Source organism: Podarcis filfolensis (assembly GCF_964270895.1).
Source record: "Podarcis filfolensis genome assembly, chromosome: 1".
In the NCBI taxonomy this organism is placed as follows: domain Eukaryota; kingdom Metazoa; phylum Chordata; class Lepidosauria; order Squamata; family Lacertidae; genus Podarcis; species Podarcis filfolensis.
The window spans coordinates 119,077,690-119,098,072 of NC_139604.1; the positions used below are offsets into that span (position 1 = coordinate 119,077,690).

The 20,383-nt window shown below is 42.9% G+C and overlaps 1 protein-coding gene across 1 annotated transcript in view; it reads left to right on the forward strand.

The window, feature by feature from the left end:
* The window catches only part of LOC310763668 (cholesterol 24-hydroxylase-like), a 29,962-nt gene extending 10,679 nt beyond the window's left edge, over positions 1-19,283 (forward strand). Inside the window, exons 5-15 of the mRNA XM_083616217.1 lie at positions 979-1,065; positions 2,882-3,020; positions 5,588-5,698; positions 8,055-8,211; positions 9,360-9,422; positions 10,996-11,068; positions 11,478-11,562; positions 12,473-12,583; positions 15,094-15,182; positions 16,881-16,947; positions 17,820-19,283. Of these exons, the coding sequence (XP_083472343.1) occupies positions 979-1,065; positions 2,882-3,020; positions 5,588-5,698; positions 8,055-8,211; positions 9,360-9,422; positions 10,996-11,068; positions 11,478-11,562; positions 12,473-12,583; positions 15,094-15,182; positions 16,881-16,947; positions 17,820-17,981 (1,144 nt within the window). The 3' untranslated portion in view covers positions 17,982-19,283. The remainder of the gene's footprint in view (positions 1-978; positions 1,066-2,881; positions 3,021-5,587; positions 5,699-8,054; positions 8,212-9,359; positions 9,423-10,995; positions 11,069-11,477; positions 11,563-12,472; positions 12,584-15,093; positions 15,183-16,880; positions 16,948-17,819) is intronic.
* Positions 19,284-20,383: the final 1,100 nt, after the last annotated feature.

The following is a 20,383-nucleotide window of genomic DNA, read 5'->3' on the forward strand; positions in this document are numbered from 1 at the left end:
CAAACTTGGGTCCCCAGATGTTGTTTGACTACAACCCCTATCATCCCTAGCTACCAGGACCAGTGGTCAGGGATGATGGGAGTTGTAGTACAACAACATCTGGGGACTCAAGATTGAGAAAGGCTGGGTAGGGCACAAGTTGTGCATGCCTGGCAGAGATGTGGACAGACTTGGACAAACAGTGGTACCTCAGTTTTCAGGCGTCTCTGTTGCCGAAAACCCAGAAGTAAATGCTTCCGTTTTCAAACACGCTTCGGAAGTCAAACAGCTTCCACTGTGTGTATCTGTTGTTTTTCACAATTTCCTCTATTGAATTGGCAGACCGTCCTTTGCACCTTGGTTTTTGAACATTTCGGAAGTCGAATGGTCTTCCGGAACGGATTACCTTTGAAAACTGAGATTCCACTGTATTTTGGATCCCTGTCTGGAGAACCGTGAGGTTAGGAGGAATATTTAGCAATGAAAACTTAGTGGGTAGCATTTATTTAAAATGTCAAATTGTACCATATTAAGAAAAGGCAGACATGTGAAAATTAAAGAGGGGGAGTTGATAAAATAAGAGTTTATGTTCACACATCTAAGGCTCAGTTCCGGTAATCCTTCAGAACAAGGTTTGAAATATTGGAAACATGCTGTTAGAATCATGTACTCCCTTCTTTCTTCTTTCATGCACGCCAATCTCTTCCTTTTTCTGGTTTCTTCTAACCACTGTTTACCACGACTTCTGAATCAGGCAAACAATGACCAGAATTTATTCCAAAGCCTGCTTTTGCAAAACCAGCTTCAAATGCATTAGTGTGTATTTTGTCAAGTTCCAACATCATGGCAAACAAAGGTGGGAAACAAAAAATGAAGAAAGAACTCCATGGAAGTCTGTGGCACATTCCTGATTCTCCACACTAGATTAGAATATGACATCTGACATATGCATCTGACATGACATATGCAGGGTATAATGTTTTTCTCAATTTTCCGCAGATTTTTAGGGAATGGCTTAGTAAGTGACCTCGACCATGCCCGCTGGTACAAACAGCGGAGAATTATGGATGTGGCTTTCAGTCGAAGGTAAGGCAGAGAACATAGGCATAGCCTGATGCTATGACCAGTGGTCCATCTTGCTCAGCATTCATCTACAGTGGCTTGCCGCAGTTCTCCAGTGCTTCAGATAGGAGTCGTTCCCACCCTCCCAAGAGGAACCAGAGACTGAATTTGGGGCCTTCTTCATCTACTTTGTGCACAGAAAGTCCTGGATTCAGTCTCTCCAGTTAGGGCTGGAAAAGACTCCCTTGGGACTCAGCTACACAGCTGCAAAACACAGCTGTTCTAAATGTGTTGCGAAGTGCAATATACAAATGTGACGCTAGATGGCGAAAGTGAGCTATGCCAAATTCAATGTATTTTTCAAAACGTTTTTAGAAATCGCATTTTCACAGCGTTTTTTTATATGTGTGTTGATTCCAGCACTGAGAGTCACTGCCATTTGGTGTAGACAGTGCTGAGCCATATGGACCAGAGGTATGACTGGATAAAATGGCTTCATATGTTCCTATGGATTTTATAAAAGAAATTCTGAAGGATTATTATGCATGATCTTATATCTCATTAATATAAGAAATTCAGGTTAGGGACAACCTCCCAGCACAAAAAAATTGGATTGTTGTTGGTGATGGTGGTGGTGTGTTGGGAAAGTCCTAGATTTCTCATTTTGGCAAGCAGCAGCCACTGCCTTAATTGTAGCTCTGTGAACACTTTCCAAAGCTGCACAACTGTTAAACTTGTGAATTGATCTGCATATTCATCAGCTTTTCTTTTTTTAAAAAAAAAATCAAACTGTATTATGAACAAACATAGCAAATTTTAATCCTTTTTCAGAGCAGCTTTCCTCTATTTGCTGTGAGTGTGTGTGTGTATCCATTGAAGAAAAAAATGAGTTTAGTCCATGAAAGGCTAGACATATCATGCTGTGCAGTTTCCAACCTCACTCTCCATCAGTGAAAAATATTGGCAGAAAAAGAGAACCACACCATGTAATAATTCCATGGGATGCCATTCTGCATGGTGAGTGTGAAGTGTGGCGTTAGCAAACCATCGCCAAAGCCAGCAGGTTCCTTTGCACTGATATTAGTGCATGGATTGCCAACACGCCTGGACATTGGAAGGCTGCCCTCCCCCCAAGTCTAATTGCACCAGGGTCACCACTGAGGGGTAACTCTTCCTTCCTCATCTGCAGTTGGCTTCAAAAACCTGGAATTGTTTCTTTGAGCCTAATTGTTGCTGTTTGTGTGTGAGCGAGAGATTGCAGCTTGGTAGAAAAGGTTTGTCGTATGCTGAAGAAATGTGCATTGCCCCTGGCCTTTGAAACTTGAGATGGATATTTTAGGACCCACTATTATTATTGTGATTGTAATTTGTTTTTGACTGTGTTTAATGGATGCTCAATTGTTGTGACCTGCCCCTGGGACCTTCAGGTGAAGGGTGGATAAGTAGTAGTAGTAGTAGTAATTGTCAGATCATGTCTGGGCGGGCAAATGCTCTCTCTGGGCGTCTTCCTGATGAAGCGCAGCCCGGGACCTTCATAAATCTTCAGTCCTGGTGCGCACCAGCGACACATATCTTGAGATATGTGCACACTCAATCAGCAGAGTATAGCAGAAACGATGTGGAGCTTAGGTGTGTGCATTCCAAGTAATTTATTAAGCAATATATACAGGACAAAGCAATCATGGCGTCCCTTCACATCTTCTCCAAAAGAGAGAGAGAAAAGTAAAGTACAAAAGTACAATACAGCGGAAGAGATAAGACTGACTTCTGTTCTCACACTTTCCAATAATAATAATAATAATAATAATAATAATAATAATAATAATAATAATTTGGACAGTTACCTCACTCACTTGATGGGAACCTTCAACGACCAAGCAGACAAGCTTATGGAGCAGCTGGAGGGAAAAGCTGATGGAAAAACTGAAGTTGATATGTTGAGCCTGCTGAGTCGAGTGACCCTGGACATCATTGCAAAGGTACATGCTAGATTAATTTCCTGTTCTTGGACTCCAACTCCCATCATCCCTGATTTTGCTCTGCTGGCTGGGGCAGATGGGAGTTGGAGTCCAGCAACAGTGACCAAGCCACAGATTCCCCATTCCCTGTTTTAAATGTTATGCCTGCTGAGTTCAGCTCCACCACAGAGAATTCCTCTTTATTTCCCATTTTTCTTTTTATTGTTAAAGTACAGATCATGACAATAAATTATCAGGTTTTGTCAAATTAAAGTATAATACTAATGTCATACAGATTATTATTATTAAACCATTTGTAAATAAAATAACTTAAATTACTTACCATAATTACAAAAAACAACAACAGACTAGTTCATGGTTCTTTTAATTTATTTTATTAATTCAAAATGTCTTACGTGCTCTTTATTGTAACAATCCCAGAACAAAGTACATAAGGAGTTTTAAAATATAACACACAAAACACAAAAATACACAACTGCCACATCCACACTGTACGTTTTAAACACTATTATGCTACTTTAAAAGTCATGGCTTCCCCCAAAGAATCTTGGGAACTGTAATTTGTTATGGATTCTAGGAATTCCAACTACTCTCAGGACTCACTTGACAAAGGAAGCCACTACTGTTAAAGCAGTATAATAGTGTCTTAATTGAATTGCGTGTGCAGTAACACTAGTAATTTGAAGGCATTTCCTTGCAGGAGACATTGGGATAGAAGTTTGGAGAAAATCCCTGGAGAATGGTGTGAGGGAGTGGAAAGTGGCTAGCTGGAAGGGCTCCTCCAGCAGAAAACTAGTGTTTGTTGCAACTGCTACTTAATAAAACAACCGTGTTAACTATGGTCTCAGGTTATTGAACCCAAAGGTATTTGTGGACGTGGCCAATCTTAACAAACAGTAAAACAATAGTTAAACAAACTTGCTCCGGCCTGAAAGCTCGATAAACACCTGAACAAACAAGCATAGTTGGCACTGAAAACTAATTACGGTTGGCACAAGCTGCACTGGAAAGAGGAGGGAGCTCCCTAACTGGGGTGCCACCACCGAGAAGGCCCTCTCAAGGATTGCTGCATAACATGTTACAGACAGCTGCGGCACCGCTTTGTAAGCCCCCAAACGGGAACGGAAATGATTCCTGCAAATGGCTCCCAAGGAAGAAGTTCAAGCAGGGGTAGGGAACTGTACCCAATCAGTGGGCAGGATCCATAACTGTCGGTCACCTGAAGCTTAGGGAAGTTTTAAAGGTTTGATGTTTTATTCTGTTTTTAATCTGTTGGGAGCCATCCAGAGTGGCTGGGGAAACTCAGCCAGATGGGCGGGGTTTAAATAATGATGATGATGATGATGATGATGATGATGATGATGATGATGATGTTATGTAAGTGGCAGCGCCCCCAGAGTCACAAGGGTGACTATAAGGCACTCCCACTGCACCAGCCACTCCTGTGCATTAACATGGCAATAGAAGGGTTTCTACAGCAGCTCCTTCCCAGACCCTCAGACTTTTGACCAACCTTCTCATTTTTCTTTTTTTCTTTTTTAATAGATTTTTATTGATTTTACAACATATATTAAAACACAATACAACTAACAATTAACGACACATAAACAAACAAACATATAAACACATATAATTTCTTGACCTCTCTTTCTTGAACCTTGTTTCAACGACTTCCCCATACCTCCCTTTTCTGCATCCCTGTTTTAAACTTTTCCAGCAACCCCTAATTTCAATACTTGTAATTCAGTTTCTAATCTTTTTCCTCTTACCCAATTATTTATCACTGCAATTCCGTTTTACATTACCCATGACATTTTAGCACTCATTAATTTTACAACAGTTCTTAAGATAAACTTTAAATTTCTTCCAATCTTCTTCCACCGTCTCTTTCCTTTGGTCACGGATTCTGCCAGTCATCTCGGCCAGTCCCATATAGTCAATCACCTTCGTCTGCCACTCTTCCAGCATGGGTAGTTCTTGTGTCTTCCAATACTTTGCTGAAAGAACTCTTGCTGCTGTTGTAGCATACATAAAGAACGTCCTATCTTTCCTTGACACCAGTTGGCCTACCATGCCCAGGAGAAAGGCCTCTGGTTTCTTATGAAAAGTACACTTAAGTACCTTCTTAATTTCATTATAGATCATTTCCCAGAAGGCCTTGATCCTTGGGCACGTCCACCAAAGGTGGTAGAAAGTACCTTCAGTTTCCTTACATTTCCAGCATTTATTATTGGGCGTATGATAGATTTTTGCAAGCTTGACTGGGGTCATGTACCACCTATAAATCATTTTCATAATGTTCTCTCTTAAGGCATTGCATGCCGTAAACTTTATACCGGTAGTCCATAACTGTTCCCAGTCAGCAAACATAATGTCATGACCGATGTCTTGTGCCCATTTAATCATAGCTGATTTAACCGTCTCATCCTGTGTATTCCATTTCAACAGCAAGTTATACATTCTTGACAAATTCTTAGTATTGGGTTCCAACAGTTCTGTTTCTAGTTTTGATCTCTCCACCTGGAAACCAATTTTCCTAACCTTCTCATTTTTCTGAATGTTATCAGGTGGCTTTTGGCTTAGAACTGAACACTGTCTATGATGACCAGACGCCTTTTCCATGTGCCATATACATGAGCCTACAAGGACTATCCAAATCCCGCATTCCTTTTTTCAAGGTGAGTGCAGACATTTATTTATTTCCGTGTGAACTTGCCCTGTGCAAAGATTTTGCTTGTAAAGCTTATTCAGGGGGTCTCCAAAATCCTAGAATTACGCCTGTCTTGCAGGAATGTTTGTAACTGGGACTGTCTTGTCTTCAGAGAGGACGGACAAGAATTTGGATTCAGACTATTCGTTGCCCGGGGAAGGAATTTTAAAGACTGGAGAGTAGGATTCTTGGTGGGTGATAATGTGATATTGAGCTCTCCTGTTGAGGGACTGGGCCAAGGGGCAGGGGGCTTTGCAAGCCTCAGTTCAGCACCCCTTATGAGGGGAGAGAGACTTTCTGTTCTTCATCAGGCAACGACACTTCCATCTGCCTTGGCTCACCTAGCCTCTCCCAGACTTTGACTTTGAGAACAGCAGCTGGGAAGAGAGGAGTTCAGGGATATGTTTCAAAAATAGTTTCACAAGTTGTGCTTCTTTGTTTCTCAATTTGATCCTTTTACATGGTTTTGTACATTTTGTGGTATTTTATGCATTGTGATTTGCTGTTACTTCTGCTGATTATAGACTGCTAATTCTTTATTGTGTTCGAAGTGTTTAATTATTATCTGCTGGTGTTTAATTTTACTGTTTGCTATTAGATTCAGATGGATTGTTGAATGTTGCTTTGTTTGATGTAAGTTGTTTATTTTAAAGTTATTGTGACTTTTATACTGGATCAGATGGTTACTATTAATGTTTGATGTTTTATTATGCTTTTATGTCTTGGAACCCGCACAGAGTGGCTTGGCAACCCAGCTAGATGGGCGGGGTATAAATGAAATATTGTTGTTTTTGTTGGAGGGGCAAGGATGTGGTGTGGCAGTGGTCCACAAATATTCCATCATTCTCACCAGGAGGCCAGTGCTTCTGGCAATTGGATGTGAGGTTTGTATTTGGCAACCTTATCCGAGGGTGGGCCGGTCGACGCTACGTCCATCGGAGGGTGGGCCGGAGCGTGTGCGCATGCGCACTCTTCCGAATCAGAGGAGCACATGTGCACACTATTTCCGGTGCTCCTCCTACCCACATGTGCACTGGAAATAGGGTGTGCGCATGCGCGCTTCTCCGTCCCGCACGCGTGCGCACACACTATTTCCAGCGCACATCTGGGTCAGAGGAGTGCCCATGCACATGCGCACAGGCCCCATCAACCCGGATGTCGGTCCCCGCACTGCACCATGCCAGTAAGAGCAGGTGGCGGGGGCAGCAGGGGTCGCCATGGGCCGGTTAGACAAGCCCTGTGGGCCGCTACCGGCCCATGGGCCTTAGGTTGCTGACCCCTGGTATTTGGTGTTGGGGGGCAGAGACAGAATAGGGATCTTGCTGGTATACAATCCACCCCACAGCCCAACCATCTCCCTGACTGAGATCGCAAACACATTCTCTGGTGCAGTATTGCAGATTCCAAGGACATCAGTTCTGGGGCTCTGCGCATTCTGTGCAGCCATTTCGCTGCAGTCAGAATCAGAGGAGCCTGGAGTGTATAGAAATAGTGTATAGAAATTTGTGGACAGCTGGTCAATCCCCAGCCTCTAATGTAGGGTTATGCATATTCTTGCTAACTAGCATGAGAAGGGTTTAAGTCCACAGAGCTGTATTGCTGATAGGCAGTGTTCAGACCATACAAATACTGTTGGTAGAGAGGACTCTGTGTGATGTCATTTCCTCTCCTCTCCTGGAGAGGAAGGAGCATATATTACTTCCTGCCCCCCCCTTCCACCATCATTGGATGCAGACATGTCTCTGCCTGCTGCAATTATATATATATATATATATATATATATATATATATATATATATATATTCAATTTTTCAGAAATATTTTGACATAAATACAATCCAATATTTTCCAACAAATAGATGCTTGTGAAGCTGGTTATACTGTTAAATATAAGTATTTTAGCTGCCTTTGCTGTGAACCAATGCATGATTATAAAGCAAGTAAATCTTATTTTTAAACTTACTGTACAAATTGTTGCCTGATTCTTTCTTAAGTGGGGTAAGAAGGGGGAAGCCAGCTTACTTAATAGCTGGACTTGCTCAAAACAAGGTTTTACAGTCTGATTCCTATGCTTTTCATTTTGCCGCCAAGGATGGGATTCTGAAACTCTGTTTAACCCACACACGTGGGTGCCTGGAGGGATAAATTGCAATCAATATATATCCTCTCCTACCCAAAGGAGTTTGACCGATGTACAAATTCTGGGCTTCTTTTCAGCCAAGCCAGTCCTCAAGGAAGCATGCAAAGAGAAAAACCAAATACCCCACTATTATTAAGCCAGCAAATATATAATGGGCAATTCAAACTTGTTGTCTGTTTTATAGTACATGCCATGGAACAGAAAAGAAGTGAAAGGTGTTCAGGAGAGCATAAGGCTGCTACGTCGTACTGGGAAGGAGTGTATTGAACAGAGGCGTAAGGACATGCAGGATGGAGAAGAGATCCCATTGGATATTCTCACTCAGATACTGAAGGGTGCAGGTAGACTGTGGTCTTTTGTACTTACCACACATGAGTGTGGTCTCCATGTGGACCCCACACGTTCATCTTTAGCCGCACAAAGTGGTTTACAGCCCTTCGTTTCAGCCGAACATGCTAGTTGCAAAAACATCTTAATTAGTCACTATTACTACTACTACTGTGGGTTAAACCACAGAGCCTAGGACTTGCCAATCAGAAGGTCGGTGGTTCGAATCCCTGCGATGGGATGAGCTCCCGTTGCTCGGTCCCTGCTCCTGCCAACCTAGCAGTTCGAAAGCACGTCAAAGTGCAAGTAGATAAATAGGTACCGCTCTGGTGGGAAGGTAAATGGTGTTTCTGTGCGCTGCTCTGGTTTGCCAGAAGCGGTTTAGTCATGCTGGCCACATGACCCGGAAGCTGTACGCCGGTTCCCTCGGCTAATGAAGCGAGATGAGTGCCGCAACCCCAGAGTCGGCCACGACTGGACCTAATGCTCAGGGGTCCCTTTACCTTACTACTACAGTCATACCCCAGGGTAAATGTGCTTCAAGTTAAGTATTTTTGGGTTGCGCTCCATGGCGACCCAGAAGTAATGGAGCGTGTTACCTCCGTGTTTCGCCACGTGCGCATGCGCAGACAGTCAAAATGACGTCACGCGCATGTGCGAAAGAGGCGAAACACGACCCGCGCACGCGCAGGTTGTGTTCACTTCAGGATGTGAATGGGACTCCGGAACAGATTGGGTTCGCATTCTGAGGTACCACTGTACTACTAGTAACTGAGTATGCAGCCTTCTTTGTAATTTCCCTTAGATGTTCCTAAGCAAAAGGGGGATATTTTCTCTGTACTGCAGCTAGTAGTACAAGAAGCAATGACGTTTAATTCTAAAGAACCGAGTTTGGTTTGCTTGTTAGGGAAACCACCATAAACAGATAGCATCAAAATGTGTTACAGAAGGTGATCATCTGGCTGCTTCATCCTAAATTGATGGAAATCTCCAAGTAGACTCATCAACAGCATAATGCAATAAGCTAACTTGGACTTAACTAGCTATGAAAAACCAGGTCCAATACCTTCCCGCCAACTTCTTGCTATTGTTAGAACAGTCCAGAATTTACACTTCTGTCCAGAAAGTTATGTCAGATTTTGCTCTTTGTTTTCCATTACAGCACAGGAAGAGGGCTGCAACGATGAACTGATGTTGGACAATTTTGTCACCTTCTTCGTTGCAGGTTTGTAGGTCTGTTGTTCTTTAGATATAATTAAGAAGATCAGCCACCCAGAACAGACTTCTGGCATGTATAACCAACACAGATAAAAATAGTATTGAGATTAATATCCACACACAGATTTTTTTTTCTGGGGCTAACTGTACCAACTGGATTCATGTCTTGACGTGAATAATAATAATAATACCTATTTCTATCCAGGGTCAGTAGCTGTTGTGCCTGACAAGTTTGTAAGAAGCAACTTTGAAACTTTGCATTGCTTCCAACCTTGGCGAACTGCATTCATGCGTTGAGGGCTGTGCTGCTTTCAGATTCACCACTCACTCAACTTTAGCTTTTTACCAGATGCACTGAAAGTTGGTTTTATTAGCTGGTGGAGGAAGCTGGCCAGCACTGGAGATGTGCTGGTTGCAGAGATGCTTACCTAACCATAGACTACATGGGCTTGGCAGAAATGACGAGCAGAATCCGAAACCAGGGAAGAGAAGCAGCGCAAGAAGAATGGAAAAAATTTAAAGACTATTTAAAGAAATACTACAAAATTAATGAAAGTTAGAATGATGTTGGACTGGAAAGTAAATGGTTACTATTAGCTATGGTTAAGACAAGGAGAATAAGGAAGACTAGTCTAAATTTAAATTAAAATAAGGGAAGATTTGCTGAACAATCGATAAGAATTTGGAATACAGAAAAGGGAGGCATGAGGAAGTCGGGGAAGAAAGGTATAAGAAATTAGGATATGAAATGATACATGTTTTTTGTTCTGTTTTTGTCTTTGTATGTTTATGTATGTTGTGTTTATATGGAAAAAATAAAAATATTATAAAAAAAAAAGAGATGCTTACCTAACCTCCCAGTAGGTGAGTCGTTGCTGCTTACAGGGAGGGGTGAGGTGATGACAAGGTCAGCAAGCTGCAAAAGCACCAGTGGAGCCAATATGGTGCTCCTGCTGGTGGATTTGCACTGTGTTGCTCTGTCCAGTGCCTTGCCCCATCTCTTCCAGGTAAGCAGCAACAGCTCACCTGCCAGGAGGTCAGGTAAGCATCTTCACTCCACCACCCTTGAGCTGCTCACACAGCAGCACACTAAACTATCACTTGGATTCCACCAGGAGACACTGTTCCATCTCCAGAATTCAGCTTTTGGAAAAAGAAAATATAATATATTTCCTAATCTCATATTTTGCTGCTTGTTTCTGTTGGAAATTAAGTTTCTGCCATTATGCACGAGCCACATTAATCTACTATCTTTTATCGGAAGACTAATTCCAATCTATAGTTTGATTCCTAACCACACTCTGTCATGTTCTGTGGTGTAGAGCCAGTGTGGTGTAGTGGTTAAGAGCGGTGGACTTGTAATCTGGTGAACCAGGTTCGCGTCTCCGCTCCTCCACATGCAGCTGTGGGTGACCTTGGGCTAGTCACACTTCTCTGAAGTCTCTCAGCCTCACTCACCTCACAGAGTGTTTGTTGTGGGGGAGGAAGGGAAAAGGAGATTGTTAGCCGCTTTGAGACTCCTTAGGGTAGTGATAAAGCAGATTATCAAATCCAAATTCTTATTCTTTTTTATCCTGCAGGTCACGACACCACTACTACCCAGTTAAGTTTCACCATAATGGAGCTGTCACGAAACCCTGTGGTAGTTGCAAAGTAGGTGAACTGTTTGTCTCTCTACTTGTCCATGCTGGTAGTTTTAGGAAGTGGTAGCTTTTCACTTTTTAGAATATTTGAGACTTTGGAGGCCAGTTCACACAATTTTTTCATTCAGACCAGCACTCACGGCACGTGAACGAATGTAATGTGAGGAAACCGTGGATATAGAGTTGTGGATGTAGAGGTGAAGTACTTAATATCTACTAAAAAGCTGGGGATCTTGACTATATTGGCAAGTACCCAAGTTCAGGTGCATAAGATGTTTGGGTAAAGATATGGTCCTAAGGCATGGCCATAAGGTGTTACATAGTCTATGTACGAATTTGTACAAATGCCCCATGCAGACCAGTGTTCTATTTTTCCGACTGCAAAGGAGCGGATGCCAATGAAATCTTCTGATTTGTAGACTTCAGGCTGAAGTGGATGACATCATTGGTGTGAAGAGAGACATCGCCTATGAAGATCTTGGGAAGCTCCAGTACTTATCTCAGGTACACTTGGAGAAAAAATGCGATGAAAAATTGTATTTAAAAAAGAAAAGGAAGAAAGAGGAAAGGCACAGGTAACCCAACGCTGCTCTCAACCCTTTTGGCTCAGCAGTCACTGGTGAGATTAAGGACTCCTTCTGACGATCTGTTTATTCAGCATTTATCCAGATTTGTCTGAACAAAGCTTATGGGGCAGTTCGGTTTTTATTGAGCATACGTTCCAATTTGTTTACAGGGTGGTTCTATGCCAGTGAGCATTCATCCTGAATTGCTTGCAGGGTGTTTACCTGTCTTCCCGTTAATCATTCATTCCAGACTTTCAATACATTTGTCTGTAACTTTCCAAACCAAAGGTGAGTTCCTGGTCAAAGGCAGCAAGCCCACAGCAGGGCTGTCACATGGCCTCCCTGAGGAGGAGGAGCCACACCCAGGCTTGAGGTCAGTGCCCTGGAGGCTCTAACTTGCACTGACCTCTCCCCATCCTCAGCCTCCCATCCTATTTGTTTCTCCTTTCCTGCCCTGGCAACTGGCAGCAGAAGGAGCAGGGCAGTGTCAGGAAGCCAGCCCACCATGGTACCCACCACCTGAGAGGTGCTGGAGCTATGCTCAGGCTGAAAAAAACAAACCCTGGTTTGAAATGCAGATGTGGCTGTGGTCGTGCAAAAGGCATTTCTTCCAGTTCTCAAGAGTTATAAGAGGCTTTTCTTACTGGTGGGGAACTAAGGCTAAGGGAAATATATTTGCTGAAAACCATCAAGCTGGTTTGAGCATGAGCTGGAGACGAAACTCAAAAGTGATGGTTTCCACCTGAAAGCCCACCCTTCCTCTCTCTCAAATCACCGTGGCTGTTAAGTAAAGAAGTCCCTTTACCAGCATTGTGGAATTGTGGCTCAAGCTGTTGTTATTATCCCAGGTTCTCAAGGAAGCCTTGCGCTTATACTCTCCGGTTCCCACTGTTCCTCGCTGGACATTGAAGGAAACTGTCTTTGAAGGTGTCAGAATTCCAGCAAACACAACTCTGATGGTGAGTCTGTCGAATGGACTGCGGTGAATGGTTCTCTCAGAAATATTGGCCTTTAGCACCAAACCTCCCAGATCCCCCGATGACATGTCTGCGTTAGTTTTTGTTTAAGTAAATCTGGGGCAGTGTTATGTGCCATAGTTATGCGGGAAGAACACAAGGAAGCTGCAGACGTCTAGTAGAAGCAGTCGCAAAACTTAGCATGCTCAGAATCTCAGCTTGAACTTTCCCCCTTTTCTACCTAAAAAACAACAACTTCTAAGCCCTTACAATGGCAAAGATATGCTTAAAACTGGGTGGTCCAGTGGAAATCACAGAAGCCAGAGGGGGTGGCTGAGGTGACTAAGAATTCCAGGCACCAGAAAGCAAGTTTAAGTCTGGGTGCTCTGGGTAGTCTTGTGTCCTTGCCCACATGCCTACCAAATCCATATTTTTTTCGGTTGGCATTCGTCTGTCTCAAGATACAATGGAGTGCGCCTCAAGGGGTGAAGCCAAACTGCTGCGTTAGTAGCACAAAAGTGACCTCCCTGGGGCCAAAGCCTGGGCAGTGTGTATGGAGGTCCTGGGCTGCCCAGACAAGAAGACTCCCCTCTCAGCCTCACTGATGTGCTGCAAATGATAGCAGATAAATATGTTTAGCATCAGCTTAGCTGCAGGAGTTGCCAGAAGGAGGTACACAAGAGAGCCAGTGTGGTGTAGTGGTTAAGAGGGGTGGACTCGTAATCTGGTGAACTGGGTTCGCTTCCCCACTCCTCCACATGCAGCTTCTGGGTGACCTTGGGCTAGTCACACTTCTTTGAAGTCTCTCAGCCCCACTCACCTCACAGAGTGTTTGTTGTGGGGGAGGAAGGGAAAGGAGATTGTTGGCCGCTTTGAGACTCCTTAAAGGGAGAGAAAGGAGTCCTATCTCCTCTTCTACAAGGCACCATCCAACCGACTTAGGGACTCCAGATTTGTGTAGGGTTTAATCTTTAGCCTTTTCTTCTCCCTAAGATATCCCACAAGGCAGTGGAAGTTTAGGAGCAGAGTTTTCCTTCTCCTAGATGGGCTACCTTCCCAGGTTGACAAGCCGCAATTGCTCCTAACTTCCCTCTACAGCAGATTATTATATGTGGAATCAAATCAAATGATTATACAGTGGTACCTCTGGCTACGTACTTAATTCGTTCTGGAGGTCCGTTCTCAACCTGAAACTGTTCTTAACCTGAAGCACCACTTTAGCTAATGGGGCCTCCTGCTGCCGCCGCACAGTTTCTGTTCTCATCCTGCAGCAAAGTTCTTAACCCGAGGTACTATTTCTGGGTTAGCGGAGTCTGTAACCTGAAGCGCCTGTAACCTGAAGCGTATGTAACCCGAAATACCACTGTAATGTATGTCGGCTACACCAGTAAGATGAAACAATAACTGACTGTATTTCTTAGTTTCTGTTATGACGTTTTCACTCTAGCATCCGTCTTAGAACCATTCCTAAAAAATAAAAATAACAGGCCTTAAGCATCTACATACAAATTTTATAAAGAAACACTTTTGCCTTTGGGCCGCTAGGTGGCAACCACATAAACATATCTTTATAATAAAGAATATGATCTCAAATCCTCACCAAGCGTTTCATTCCGAAAAGTAATATAAAAGCCCCCACTCAATTTCAATAAGCATGTTCTCGAACAAGATGCTTTTCCTTGATTGGGTACAATATGTTGACTAATAAATTATGGCACGTCCCATATTCTAAAAACAACAGCGCTATTAAGATAGAAGATGTGAGGATTCTTTCCCCCAGTAAACAGGTGTTGACATATCAGCTGAGATCCAAAGGACAAGGATCATTTCTGTATCCACATTGTAAACACGTTTTCAACAAAATTAAGAGTATATTTATCAGATTCATTTCTAATTCGTAACCTGAGATTTCTTTAATGCATTCCACCACTGAACACCAGGCATTTTGAATTTTATGGTACTTTTGAAAAATATTTAAATATTTTTACTTACTTAATTAATACACCCCGCCCCTCATCTGAAGATCACAGGGTGGTTTACAACATAAAAATACAAAATGAAAACACAAAATACATAAATAGTCTTGCATGTGGGTGCTTTAGTTTAGAGGTGCTCAGATGCCATTGGAGGATGAATGCAAGATCTAAATAATTCCCTTTCAGATTCATAGATATCAGTGTTTTGTTTTATCTCCAAACATTTGCTTTCTGCTTTCTCCAACACACACCTGTGACTGTTTCAGCCATGTGTCAAACAGCCTAACAGCACCATGAGTTCAATTTTATATTAGGGATTGAATTAAATTTAAAAACATTTCCAGCTAATGCTGATATAAATGTAGTAGATGTGACTTCAGGGTGTGTGGAGGAACGGCCAGGAAGTGATAACATCATTTCATTAAAACCCTGTGATATGAGGTTGTGATGTGCAGCTGCCTCTTGCTGTGAATGACAAATGTTTTTGCAGCTTGCTTTGCATTTACAAGTGCAAATGACTGTCTCCTCTCTTGCCAGTTTAGTCAATATGTCATGGGACGCATGAAAAGGTTTTTCAAAGACCCGTTTATCTTCAATCCTGACCGGTTTAGCAAAGACCAAACAATGTAAGTTTCTGTTGCTGCATTTTTAGGGAAATTGTGCTAAACGTTCTTTCATTTGTTTGCTTTGGGCTGTATCCAACAGATGTATCCTGTCAGTTCAAGGAATTTCACTTTTTTGCAGTGGGACTAGGTTTAGTGGATGCACAGAGGGAGAAGAAGCAGGGAAAGTTGGTTGGTACAATTAGAAATCCTTGTTTTGAGAGGGCACAGTATTTAATGCTATGCTGGATACAACTCTCTAATACAATGCATATTGTCTAGTCAATGTTAGAAACTTGGTAAATGTTGACATTTACTGGTAATTCTTAGGATTTTAGGAGACAAGCTGGAAAATGTAAAAACAAATTGTAACATGAAGCTCATTTGAATGGTCTGTATGGATAACATATTGGGAATACAAATGACTTTGGAACATGCAGTTGAAGTGGCCAGTTGGCATTAAATTTACTCCTAAATTGAAAGGTATCTTTTGACATTTCCTCCTGGATTTATTAATAGAGGATTACCAGCAAATGTCAATATTCACACAATTCTGATGCTATGATAACTTGGTTCCCAGAAGAAAAATTGACTGCTTTTTTACTTTAATGGTAGCTTGGTCTGCAGAAATTAACATGTGGAGCTTTTCACAACATAGAGTATTATCAATCGGTCTCTGTGTTAAGCTACTTTTAAGCACACAGGAACCCAAGACGCTGCCTGGGCAAGACATATAATGTAGGAATACAAGTGAATAGTAAAGAAAACCTGCACAAGCGACGCTGACACAAAACCCCACACATACACTAAGTAGAATACAGTGGTACGTCGGGTTAAGAACTTAATTCATTCTGGATGTCCGTTCTTAACCTGAAACTGTTCTTAACCTGAAGCACCACTTTAGCTAATGGGGCCTCCTGCTGCTGCCGCGCCGCCGCTGCGCGATTTCTGTTCTCATCCTGAAGCAAAGTTCTTAAGCCGAGGTACTATTTCTGGGTTAGCGGAGTCTGTAACCTGAAGCATCTGTAACCTGAAGCGTATGTAACCCGAGGTACCACTGTAGAAGCATTGCCACCCCACCTCACTCACCATCCCCCCTCCACCTCTTTCCCCCTTTTCTTCCTAATGTAACACTAATGTGTCAACAAATGAAACTGATCTGTAGAAAGTGTAACTTGAAGAAAGTGTACTTTTGTAAACCAAGACATCTTTAATAAAAAATGTGTTAAAAAAGGGGGAAAGGGGGGGCAAAGAAATGGAAAAAGGAAGCTATAAAAATGATTACAGTGGTACCTCGGGATGCGAACGGGATCTGTTCCGGAGCCCTGTTCGCATCCTGAATAGAACGCAAGACGCGACGGCACGTCTGTGCGTGTGCGGGTCGCGTTTTGCCGCTTCCGCGCGTGACGTCATTTCGAGCGTCTGCGCATGTGCATGCGCGAGCGGCGAAACCCGGAAGTAACGGACTCCATTACTTCTGGGTTGCCACGGAGCACAACCCGAAAGCGCTCAACCTGAAGCACATTCAACCCGAGGTATGACTGTACCATTGTTGTACCGAAAGAGTGGATCAGGTACACTCCTAAGCAGGTGGAGTGAGTTCAAGGTTGCAACGAAGCCATTGCTAAGGACGCTGTCTATGCAAAGCAATTTCAATAACTCTTATCTTGAGATTCCTGCATTGCAATTCTATGATTTTCTCTTTCTCTATTATTTTTTTAGACCATACTTTACCTACTTCCCATTTTCCCTGGGAGGTCATACCTGTATCGGGCAGCTATTTTCACAGGTAAGGCAGTGGCCATTAGGATTTCCAAGTCCCCGCTTAAGTGGCACCTGTCCTTTTAAAAAGCCCATCTTGGAGGTCTCTAAGCAGAGGTTAGATGGCCATCTGTCATGGATGCTTTAGCACTGCAGGGGGGCTGGACTAGATGACCCTCGGGGTCCCTTCCAACTCTACAATATTCTGTGATTCTACCTTGCTGATCCAGGAGCCTGGGCAAAAGGACTGGTGGAACAGCAGGGTGGGGTGTGTAATAGCTTCAGGGATGGTGCGCCATAGCCGAGTCTTCCCCAGCTGTGGGTTCTCCAATATTATATTTATTTAAAATATATAGATCTCGCAGTCAGGCTCTGGGCCTCGGCAAGGCAGAACTCAGGCTTCATTCAGAGTGAGGTTTAGGCCATGTTCACATCATACAATTAAAGTGCTATGATATCACTGTAAACATGAACGGCTTCCCTCAAAGAAACTATAATTAGTTAAGAGTTCCTTGCCAAGAGGACTTGATTGTTAGACTATAGTTCTTTGTTATAGTTCTGTAGACTATAGTTCTTTGTGAGGGCCATAAAGGTCTCAGTAGCAGAATGATGGTTGGAAATTATATATAGATTTTTTTTAAAAGTCTGTATCACTTATGGACCTGTATTTTTAGATGAGTCAAATAAAAACAAATCCAAACTATTAATTTTTTTCAGCGCTCTCGATTTCTTAGACCGCTAGATTTTTATTTCTTTATTTAATGGCTGAATCTAATCCTGTAGTTTGAACAAGCCTAGAATAAGCATTTGCACTTATCTGGAGATAGTGTTCAACTGCGTCAAAATGGCAAGAGCCAGTTTACCATTCATTCATTCATTCATTCATTGTTTTTATCACAGATGGAGGCTAAAGTGGTGATGGCCAAATTTCTCCAGAGGTTTGAATTCCAGCTGGTCCCACCTCAGAGCTTTAAAATTATGGAGACAGCATCGCTGAAGCCATTAGATGGCTTAGTATGCAGACTGAGACCACGACGCCACCTTCGCTGTGAAAGGGATTAAATAACCGGCAGTAGGACATTGTCATTTGCAGCTTGAATTCCTACTGGAACCCGCTTAAAAGTTCCATTTCCCGGCGGGTTGGAGGAGGAGAGAGCTCATTTTGGAGTTGGGGCCATTTTGCAATCATAGTTGATGGGTTTTTAAAAAAAATTATTTAATCATTTTTTCAATACAAACAACTGCAAAAGACACTACAACAAATAGCATAATAACAATAACACAATTTGACAATTCAGATTTAAATACACTGATATACCTATGACTGCACCTTTTAAACAATATTTTCCCACCTCTCTCTCCTCCCCCCACTTCCCACCACTATCATAGTTGATTTGTGTTTATGTGTGTTTGCCTAAAGCAGGCATCCCCAACCTTTGGCCCTCCAGATGTTTTGGACTACAATTCCCATCATCCCTGACCACTGGTGCTGTTAGCTAGGGATCATGGGAGTTGTAGGCCAAAACATCTGGAGGGCCGCAGGTTGGGGATGCCTGGCCTAAAGGGTTATCTGTTGGGGGCTTTGCGGTGTTTGTCATCATAATTGACTTGTACAGGTTTGCCTATTAAGAGGTCTATGATTGTAGGGAGATATTTGTAAGACGTAAGGTAAGGTCTAGTACACAGCAGCAGTGAGAGAGGGCTGGGACGATGGGGTGTATCCCGTGCTGAATAATAATAATAATAATAATAATAATAATAATAATAGTAATAATAATAATTTTATTATTTATATGCCGCCTATCTGACTGGGTTGCCCCAGCCACCCTGAGCGGCTCCCAAGAAAATATTAAAAACACAATGCAACATCAACCATTAAAAACTTCCCTAAACAGGGCTGCCTTCAGATGTTTCCTAAAAGTCAAATAGTTGTTTGTCTGTTTGGCATCTGATGGGAGGGTGTTCTGCAGGTACAGTGCCACTGCCAAGAAGGCCCTCTGCCTGGTTCCCTGTAGCTTCACTTTTCGCAGTGAGGGAACCGCCAGAAGGACCTCGAAGTGGACCTCAGTGTCCGGGCTGAATGATGGAGGTGGAGACACTCCTTCAGGCCAGCACCAGGACTATGGATTGCGCTTGGAAATATACTGGGAGCCAATGTAGATCCTTTAGGACCAGTGATTGGTTGAGGGTGAAGTGTGACAGAACAGGTGGGGGGGACAGGAAAAGGGGGGGAGGATGCTAGGTCTGCATGAGGAATAGGGTTATAAACCACAAAATATCCAAGCACTGTTATGGAAAGCAAAACATGTAAGAATGTGTCATAACCAGCTTTTTACTATAATAATAAAGTTTTGTTTGTTCAAACCATGTCTCATATTTGGCCAAAGTATTCATGTCTATATGGTGGCAGCAAAATACCGATACGTAGTTAGAAGATGGATCAAGGTATTAAAGCCTAGAGCAGGCTTCCTCAACCTCGGCCCTCCAGATGTTTTTGGCCTACAACTCCCATGATCCCTAGGTAGCAGGACCAGTGGTCAGGGATTATGGGAATTGTAATCTCAAAGCATCTGGAGGGCCGACTTTGAGGAAGACTGGCCTAGAGCTTAGAACTCCATAACGCAAATTGGAACCCGGGGCAGGGGATCAGAGAACCTTTACCAAGGAAAAGTGATTTTTGATTTAAATTAAAGTATCTTCTTACTCCTAAATGGTAGGCTTGGACAGGGGAGTGTACATCAGGCTTCCTGATGATAGTGGCGCCGTGCAATGCCACATCTAAAAATTGACAACCCATGTGGATTATTATTATTATTACAGTGGACGCTCGGGTTGCGAACATGATCCGTGCAGAAGGCACATTCGCAACCTGCAGCATTTGCAACCTGCAGTGCTGCGTCTGCGCATGCGAGGGTTGCGATTCGGCACTTCTGCGCATGCACAAAGTGCGATTTAGCACTTCTGCGCATGCGCGACTGCCGAAACCCGGAAGTAACCCGTTCCGGTACTTCCGGGTTTCAGTGGGTCCATAACCCAAAAAAACGCAACCTGAAGTGTCTGTAACCCGAGATATGACTGTATTGCAAATTCATGTGGAAATGTTGAGAACTTAATTCCCCCCCCCCATTTTTTTTTAGTGATTTTCCAGATTTCTCACACAGAAATTTAAGGTCAGAAACATGGGTCAAGAAATATAATTATGGCATGCTAATCACAGTGGCTTTTACATTTTTATGCGCCTAACGGAACTCCTGGAACTTTCCACTGCAGATACTTTTACTGCTGAAGATACAATCTGCTCTCTCTCTTTGCCATGTGATCAAAGCTTCTGAGAAACCTTTCTCAGTTTTCAGCTAGACCTCAGAAAGCATCCAGAAATGCAGCCCTGACCACAGTTTAAGATCTTACCCTAGTGATTCCATGCTTCCGAACGCAACAGTTTCTTTCCGTGGTTAACTGTATAG